The sequence below is a fragment of the Nansenia antarctica genome (genome assembly GCF_963989245.1).
Source record: "Nansenia antarctica genome assembly, chromosome: 3".
In the NCBI taxonomy this organism is placed as follows: Eukaryota; Metazoa; Chordata; class Actinopteri; order Argentiniformes; family Microstomatidae; genus Nansenia; species Nansenia antarctica.
The window spans coordinates 66236372-66246785 of record NC_137688.1 but is presented as its reverse complement, the minus strand read 5'-3'; the positions used below and the strand labels follow the sequence as shown (position 1 = coordinate 66246785).

Below are 10414 nucleotides of genomic sequence, written 5' to 3'. Positions count from 1 at the left end.
GGGAGGGAGGGAGGGAGAGAGAGGGGGGGAGGGAGAGGGGGGGAGGGAGGGAGGGAGGGAGAGGGGGGGAGGGAGGAAGAGGGAGGGAGAGGGAGGGAGGGAGGGAGGTAGGGAGAGAGAGAGAGGGAGAGACAGAGACAGAGAGACAGAGGGGGGGAGAGAGAGAGAGAGACACTGACTGTGAGAATTCAATTCAACTTTATTGGCCATGTGCAGTGCACTAGGAACATGACTTGGTATTCTCCGTGCTGAACAAGCTACAGTACAACAACAACAACAACAACAACAACAACAACAAGACCACAACACAACAATACTCAAGACACACAGTGGGCCCTATTATGCACTTCATCAATAAGACGAGGCGGTAGATCTAAACTTAAGACGTGGAGGCGTGGTCAAGGCCACTTTCAAGGCGTCAAGGCGCCTAAAACCCGGCGCTAAGCAAAGAAATTAGTCATGGGTGTGTTTTGGGCGTCTTCTCAATCAACCCAATCAGCGTGCCAGGTGCCATTCCCTTTAAGAACCGGCTGCGTTGAGTCATTAGCGCTATGCTATTATGGAAGTCCTGAGAAGGAGGTCAGCGCGCTTCTCTGCCTCTCCCTTCTGAAATAAAGCATTTATGCTGTGACCGTAATTGACGTCTTGCCGTGGAGCCACGTGCGTGTTCATGTGTGCCCACATGCATGCGCAAACCGCGGAGGCGCGCTCGTGTTTCAAAACGTGCATGAAGTCTAAACTTAAGAACTTTTCAAACCACTTCTTAGCGATAGGAGCAAAGTCAGATCGCATAATAGCAGGGGCGCCTAGCGCACTTCATTAACATATGAACACTCCCACAATGAGCAATATATGCACGGGAGTTTTACGTCTTATGTGTGCGACAGGGGCGCCGCTAGAGATTCTGGGCCCCATGACAGAATATCATTTTGGGCCCCCCCACCTAAACCACCCATCAACCTAAACCCAGTTGAAGTTGATGAACTATTGATGCACTGCAAGAAATCTAATGATGGACGTCTTTTGTAAATGTAATTTAAAATTACAGTTAATACAGGAATCAACAATTCAGCAAAGAAATCTCAACATTCTTTAACTTATTAAATTAAGACTTGAACAACACAAGGACAAACGTATAATTAAATGAAGATTGGAACCCAATTATAAAAGTATAAATCACACAAAAAGTAAAAAATATAATTGTAATGGGGTGGTATTGTGTCTAAATAAATGTAGATCTTGTAAAGATCAGTTGGCCATAATACTGTCAGGATTAGATCAATGAAGAATTACAGCAGAGATATATTTACTGACTCAGCATTGCTTGTTTCACACAAAGACAAACGTGTCTTATACAAGAGGGACAACACAGACATGGTGCCAGCGAAATTGAATGTGAAATGGGAAGATTGTTATTTTTACACTGCGGCAGTACTGTGGAATAGTATACCTGGAGAGCTAAAAACTATATCTAGCCTAATGCACAACGATTCAAGATAGGAGTAAAGAGATCAAATCAAATCAAAGCTAAACGCTGGGCCTTCTTAGTAGCAACATCTTTAATAAGATCCTTGAAATCTAGTGATGAAGCCAACTTGCTGTGCTGCTGTCATTGTCCTTTGTTACTTCTTGCTCTTCTTCTTCTGCCTCTTTACCTCTGCTCTCCTCTCTGGTTGCCTTGCTTGAAGAGGGCCCTGGCATGGAGTATCCATAGGTACATAATTCATAATATGTCCTATAATAGTATTAACATAATAATACATACATTACACCAGATTAGCTAACTTAGATGTTATCTAGCTAGCTAACAATATTATTAAGATGCCAGTGGTCAATGTTATTGCAATTACTGGAAGAACTATTAACTAAATATGAATATTAGCTAAAGTTGTATTCAATGCATGCATGGTAATGCAGCATACATTAAAATATTCAAAATATGTTTGTTAACCCCAAACTCCTACTGCTCACCTCCTTCTCCTTCAACTGGGAGGTGGGTTGAGGGAAGGAGTCCTGATCCTGAAACTGCATCTGTGCATGACGTGATTAGCATGTAACATTATACTAGTTAGCTAGCTAGCTATAGCAAGAGTGCATAGCTGCTGGATACAAATTCACTGAGCTCTAATAACCTATATTTGGACCAAAATCGCACTCATCTCATACATTTAACTGAAATGATACTGACAGTGCACTGTAAGTTAACTATACTTGAAGTTAATGTTAATTAGTTATAGCGAGCTAACTAGATCATCCACGCAGTGATTAGATCACTAAACCACTGTTGTCTAGATAGATAGCCTACATACTAGCTGTCGCCCTTTTGTGTCACTCTCCTCGTTCTTTACTTTTACTTTTCTCTTTTGAGACCCTGACTTTGGCTTTGCCTTTCACGACATCGTCTCTCTCCTTGTCAGAATATTTGCGGTAACGTTCCTCTAGTCTAGTCTAGCAGCTCGCGCGCGGTGGACTGAACCATGCAATGAATAAATAGAGGGGTAAATAATAAGGCTTAATTTTGTTAAACATAGAGAAACAAAACTTCAGTTTTGTTTTAATACATAGAATTATAATTTGAATTCGACTACATTAACGTCCTTATGATAATAATAATAATATTATTTATAAATATAATATTTTTTTTTTTAAAGATTCTCATGGGCCCCTGTCAGTGCTGGGCCCTTAGAATCGTCCTAACTTACCACCCCCTAGCGGCGCCCCTGCCTATCGACACCTGCATAATAGCAGTAGCGCGTATGAAGCGCATAATAAGGGTGGCGGTAGGTCTTAACCTGGCGGTGCGTCTTAATTAACACTTAAGACGGCAAGTTAAGAAGTGCATAATAGGGCCCACAGTATCTACAGCACCAATACCAGTGAATACATATAATGTACAACTTAGTGCAAGAACATGTAAAGTGCAAGGTGCCAATGATCAGAGTTATTGAGGAGGGCCGTGGCTTTGGGGGAGAAACTGTTCAAGTGTCGTGATGTTTTTGACCCGGTGGCCCTGTACCGTTGTCCAGAAGGGAGTCACTCAAACAAGCTGTGAGCTGGATGTGATGTGAGGGGTCTGGATGTGAAAGCTAACTTGTATGAGTGAGTGTATATGAGTGAATGTATATGAATGTATGTATATGAATGTATGTATATGAATGTATGTATATGAGTGTATGTATATGAGTGTATGTATATGAGTGTATGTATATGAATGTATGTATATGAGTGTATGTATATGAATGTATGTATATGAGTGTATGTATATGAGTGTATGTATATGAGTGTATGTATATGAATGTATGTATATGAGTGTATGTATATGAATGTATATGAATGTATGTATATGAGTGTATGTATATGAATGTATGTATATGAGTGTATGTATATGAGTGTATGTATATGAGTGTATGTATATGAATGTATGTATATTAATGTATATGAATGTATGTATATGAGTGTATGTATATGAGTGTATGTATATGAATGTATGTATATGAATGTATGTATATGAATGTATGTATATGAGTGTATGTATATGAGTGTATGTATATGAGTGTATGTATATGCATGTATGTATATGAATGTATGTATATGAATGTATATGATGTATGTATATGAATGTATGTATATGAATGTATGTATATGAATGTATGTATATGAATGTATGTATATGAATGTATATGAATGTATGTATATGAATGTATGTATATGAATGTATATGAATGTATATGAGTGTATATGAATGTATGTATATGAATGTATGTATATGAGTGTATGTATATGAATGTATGTATATGAATGTATGTATATGAATGTATATGAATGTATGTATATGAATGTATGTATATGAATGTATGTATATGAATGTATGTATATGAATGTATATGAGTGTATATGAGTGTATGTATATGAGTGTATGTATATGAATGTATGTATATGAATGTATATGAATGTATGTATATGAATGTATGTATATGAGTGTATGTATATGAATGTATATGAATGTATGTATATGAATGTATGTATATGAGTGTATGTATATGAATGAATGTATATGAATGTATGTATATGAGTGTATATGAGTGTATATGAGTGTATGTATATGAGTGTATGTATATGAGTGTATGTATATGAATGTATGTATATGAGTGTATGTATATGAATGTATATGAATGTATGTATATGAGTGTATGTATATGAATGTATGTATATGAGTGTATGTATATGAGTGTATGTATATGAGTGTATGTATATGAATGTATGTATATTAATGTATATGAATGTATGTATATGAGTGTATGTATATGAGTGTATGTATATGAATGTATGTATATGAATGTATGTATATGAATGTATGTATATGAGTGTATGTATATGAGTGTATGTATATGAGTGTATGTATATGCATGTATGTATATGAATGTATGTATATGAATGTATATGATGTATGTATATGAATGTATGTATATGAATGTATGTATATGAATGTATGTATATGAATGTATGTATATGAATGTATATGAATGTATATGAATGTATGTATATGAATGTATGTATATGAATGTATATGAATGTATATGAATGTATGTATATGAATGTATGTATATGAGTGTATGTATATGAATGTATGTATATGAATGTATGTATATGAATGTATATGAATGTATGTATATGAATGTATGTATATGAATGTATGTATATGAATGTATGTATATGAATGTATATGAGTGTATATGAGTGTATGTATATGAGTGTATGTATATGAATGTATGTATATGAATGTATATGAATGTATGTATATGAATGTATGTATATGAGTGTATGTATATGAATGTATATGAATGTATGTATATGAATGTATGTATATGAGTGTATGTATATGAATGAATGTATATGAATGTATGTATATGAGTGTATATGAGTGTATATGAGTGTATGTATATGAATGTATGTATATGAATGTATGTATATGAATGTATATGAGTGTATATGAGTGTATGTATATGAGTGTATATGAGTGTATGTATATGAGTGTATGTATGTATGAGTGAGTGTATATGAGTGTATGTATATGAATGAATGTATATGAATGTATATGAGTGTATGTATATGAGTGTATGTATGAGTGAGTGTATATGAGTGTATGTATATGAGTGTATGTATATGAATGTATGTATATGAATGTATGTATATGTATGTATATGAATGTATGTATATGAATGTATGTATATGAATGTATATTAATGTATATGAATGTATGTATATGAATGTATGTATATGAATGTATGTATATGAGTGTATGTATATGAATGTATATGAATGTATGTATATGAATGTATGTATATGAATGTATATGAATGTATATGAATGTATGTATATGAGTGTATGTATATGAATGTATGTATATGAATGTATGTATATGAATGTATGTATATGAGTGTATGTATATGAATGTATATGAATGAATGTATATGAATGAATGTATATGAATGTATGTATATGAATGTATGTATATGAATGTATGTATATGAGTGTATGTATATGAATGTATGTATATGAATGTATGTATATGAATGTATGTATATGAGTGTATGTATATGAGTGTATGTATATGAGTGTATGTATATGAATGTATGTATATGAATGTATGTATATGAGTGTATATGAGTGTATGTATATGAATGTATGTATATGAATGTATGTATATGAGTGTATGTATATGAATGTATGTATATGAATGTATGTATATGAATGTATGTATATGAGTGTATGTATATGAATGTATGTATATGAATGTATGTATATGAATGTATGTATATGAATGTATGTATATGAATGTATGTATATGAGTGTATGTATATGAATGTATGTATATGAGTGTATGTATATGAATGTATGTATATGAGTGTATGTATATGAGTGTATGTATATGAATGTATGTATATGAGTGTATGTATATGAGTGTATGTATATGAGTGTATGTATATGAGTGTATGTATATGAATGTATGTACTGTATATGAATGTATGTATATGAATGTATGTATATGAATGTATGTATATGAGTGTATCTATGAGTGTATGTATATGAGTGTATGTATATGAATGTATGTACTGTATATGAGTGTATGTATATGAATGTATGTATATGAATGTATGTATATGAGTGTATGGATATGTAATGTAATGTATGTGCCTTCATGGGTTTCTACATAGATTGTACATAGAGTGTTTTGTGTGTGTGTGCATGTGCATGTGTGTATGTATGTATGTATGTATGTATGTATGTATGTATGTATGTGTGTGTATGTGTGTGTATGTATGTATGTATGTATGTATGTATGTATGTATGTATGTATGTATGTATGTATGTATGTATGTAAGCGTGTGTGTGTGAGTGTGTGTGTGTGTAACCTACTGTGTACAGAGTGTGATACATGTGTGTGTGTGTGTGTGTGTGTGTGTGTGAGTGTGTGTGTGTGTGTGTGTGTGTGTGTGTGTGTGTGTGTAGCCTACTGTGTCCAGAGTGTGATACGCTCCAAAGTTGAAGCTCCTGGTGCTGCGCTCCATCCTGCTGTTCCTCTGCATGTCAGCCTGCTCCTCATCCAACAGCTCCTACACACACACACACACACACACACACACACACACACACACACACACACACACACACACACACACACACTGTTATACTGCTGCATGTCAGCCTGCTCCTCAACCAACAGCTCCTACACACACACACACACACACACACACACACTCCTCATCCAGGAGCTCCTACAAATGATAATAATATAATAATAATAATAATAATAATAATAATAACCTTTATTTGTATAGCACTTTTCCTGCAAACGTTGCAGCTCAAATTGCTCCCAGTGAGCGGGGCCGGCCGGCGCCTTGCATGGCAGCTTGTCGCCATTAGGGTGTGAATGTGTGTGTGAACGGGTGAATGAGAGGCCGTTGTAAAGCTCTTTGGAATAAGGCATAGCTACCGGTATATAAGTCAGTCTGTTTACCTGGAGGTTGGTGATCATGACAGAGAAGGTGATGTGGTGGGTGTGGAGGAAGTCCTTGACCGCGCCCAGGCTGGCGTGGGGCACGTGCACGTCCACGGGCAGGTCTGTGTTGACGGGGTGGAGCCAGAAGTCCAGCTGGGGGGGGACGGGGGGGACGGAAGGGGGGGGACGGAGGGCAGACACACAGGACGTCACCCGGAGACCCGTCACACTTCTGAACAGAGACTTGAGAATCCATCTTAAACTAGACTGTTTCTGAAAGACTGTAGGTCACTGTTCTCTGTGTGGCACGTTTTATTTATTTAACTCAACTCATTATTCTTGGGTAATAATAATAATAATACGTTTCCTGATAAAATATTTTTAACAGTGCACTAAACTACAGGTGTGTGTGCCTCAGCTCTCTACCTCCCAGTCCTGCTCCTCCTCTACCTCCTCCTCTACCTCCTCCTCCTCCTCTACCTCCTCCTCTACCTCCTCCTCTACCTCCTCCTCCTCCTCTACCTCCTCCTCTACCTCCTCCTCCTCCTCTCCCTCTACCTCCTCCTCCTCCTCCTCCTCCCCCTCCTCCTCCTCCTCCTCCTCTACCTCCTCCTCTACCTCCTCCTCCTCCTCCCCCTCTACCTCCTCCTCTACCTCCTCCTCCTCTACCTCCTCCTCCTCTACCTCCTCCTCCTCCTCTACCTCCTCCTCCTCCTACCTCCTCCTCTACCTCCTCCTCCTCTACCTCCTCCTCTACCTCCTCCTCCTACCTCCCAGTCCTGCTCCTCCTCCAGAGCGCGCAGCAGCTCGATCTGCTCCTCTGACTCCACATTGACCCTGAGAACCTGGTCCCTGTGGCAGGAAGGAAGAGAACAATACTCGTATTAAAGTGGTAAAAGATTCATAAATGGACGACTGTGTGACTTGTTTATTGCAAATGGTACAGCCTGAAATAAACTCCTAAAAAAGTTCGGAAACGTTATTTCAGTTGATTCCTCCCCTTTAGTAATACCAATTGGTATTGTATTTTATATCGTTGGAAAGCCTGATTAGTCACCTTTACAACGAGGTACAACTTGTAAGGATCATGCATTCATGGAATGAGCAACACAGCTAAACGTGTGGGTAGCGGACCAAAAGAACGTGCCAAAATCCCCTGCAATATTCTTCTGTTGGTATTGGCACAGGCTGAAACAGCTCAGTCTGAGATATCTTTACAACATCAACATGAATGGTCTTTATTGTCATTAATACAGTACATTAGTACAGGTACCATACAACGAAATTTAGGAGGGGGGGCTCACCTGGTGCTAGGAAAAAAATACTAAAAACAAGAAGGGAAAAGAGCTGGTTTACATAAATAAAGGCTATATACGCTATCCACTATACTATACTACTATACTATACAAATAAAACACTGTGCTGTACTCTATGCTATGCTATAAATATCCTAACATTTCCTATCTCTGAACCTTATGTCCAAATAAAACACTGTGCTGTACTCTATGCTATGCTATAAATATCCTAACATTTCCTATCTCTGAACCTTATGTACACGAGGGTTGTCATATTGCACATAGTATTATTGCACATTCATTTAAAGTGTCGCAGTTTGCAGGTTTGAAATGTTCACAGTTGTATTTCAGTATTGCACTTATGATTACAATCTAGTAGCTGCCATCAAATTGTCTAGATTGTCCAGGGCCTAGAACCTAGGTCTTTGCTGTGTTCAGGGCCTGAATGGCCCTAGGGTAGAAGCTGAGCTTCAGTCTATTTGTCCTTGCGAACATGGTCCTGAACCGCCTGCCTGAGGGCAGCCGAACATCAGAGGTTAGAGCCCAGAATTAAAATACAATTATCCAGTGCTTTGTTACATTATTCACTGCTACTTCTAATTAAATGATCCTGTTGACATTAGGATTTTATTTAGATGTATTCATCCTTCATTCACCCAGCATCTTTGAACCCAGGAAAAGCGCTATATAAATACAATGAATTATTATTATTATTATTATTATTATTATTATCCTTTATCTGCAGTATATACTGATGTTGTCTGATTGCCTTAAAGAAATTCTCTTTCACAAGTGGGTATGTGACTGATGTTTACTTGACACAACTAAAGTCTAACTACTATGCAAAAAAAAAAAAATCAACATTTTGAGATCTATTCTGCTATGTAAAAAAGAATTATTTCTAATAATTTAAGACTTAGAATGTAATTATTTCTAAGAATTTAAGACTTAAACAAAAGTTGAACTTACCCAACGAAGACCTTCTCACACAGGGCCGCCACGAGAAGCGCAAAGAACACCAGAACACCCTTCATCTTCATCTTCATGACTGACTACCTAGCCCAACTGCCTCCTGCCAGCGCTAACGCTGCCCTTATACTAACGCACAGCAGCACCTGTACGGTTCCCATGACAGTGTACAAGCTCAGTGGAGTTATTTTGGGGAAGGGACATGATGCTCTGTTTGCTGTTCTGTAGCAGGTAGACTAGACGCTCCTTGACTCGCCCAGTTGGAGATATCAGCTATTTTCCCAGACCACTGAGTGCTACAGTGAATTTTATTATTATTATACATTTTTTAAAGTTTTATACTCATATTTTTCATTGTATTGGACAGATACAGTGAAGACAGACAGGAAAGTAAGGAGAAGAAGGGAGAGAGAGAGAGGGCATGTCAGCAGGGCATGGGCCGGATTCTAACCCATGCCGACATGGGCTTATGTGTGCACTGTCGACGGTGCTAGACCACTGGACCACCCCAGGCCATGGTGCTAGACCACTGGACCACCCCAGGCCATGGTGCTAGACCACTGGACCACCCCAGGCCATGGTGCTAGACCACTGGACCACCCCAGGCCATGGTGCTAGACCACTGGACCACCCCAGGCCATGGTGCTAGACCCCTGGACCACCCCAGGCCATGGTGCTAGACCACTGGACCACCCCAGGCCATGGTGCTAGACCATTGGACCACCCCAGGCCATGGCCAGTTAGTTTATAATCAGCATTATTATTAATCTAATAACTAAGGCAATTGAAATATAACAGAACTTTAAACTAATGTTGGGCTAACAATTCGTCTTGCAGGGCTGCAAGTGAATACTTAAAATAATACACAGTAGCTCAAGTTTACATTGACTATTGGTTAGTACACAATCCCTTGCGGCTTCATATTGTAGCGAAGGGGAATCTTCTAGTGTAACTCGCCCCATGCGGGAGTCGAACCCCGACCTCCCGCATAACCGACGGCCGCGCTAACCATTAGACCAAGAGAGTTAACTCCCTTGGTGGAGCTGTTAACGGGCCCCATACAGGATCGTTACAATATTGTTAATTTTGTTGTCAAATTCTCCTAATATATTTATATCGCTTTTTAAATGTTAAGTGTTAGTTACGCTAC

General features: G+C 38.0%; 1 protein-coding gene across 1 annotated transcript in view; it reads right to left on the bottom strand.

The window, feature by feature from the left end:
- The window catches only part of LOC308152847 (carboxypeptidase A2-like), a 20957-nt gene extending 11611 nt beyond the window's left edge, over nucleotides 1-9346 (bottom strand). The window contains exons 1-4 of the mRNA XM_080525915.1: nucleotides 9265-9346; nucleotides 7771-7852; nucleotides 7019-7153; nucleotides 6516-6614 (exon numbers count right to left, since the gene is read on the bottom strand). Of these exons, the coding sequence (XP_080382041.1) occupies nucleotides 6516-6614; nucleotides 7019-7153; nucleotides 7771-7852; nucleotides 9265-9341 (393 nt within the window). The 5' untranslated portion in view covers nucleotides 9342-9346. The remainder of the gene's footprint in view (nucleotides 1-6515; nucleotides 6615-7018; nucleotides 7154-7770; nucleotides 7853-9264) is intronic.
- Nucleotides 9347-10414: the final 1068 nt, after the last annotated feature.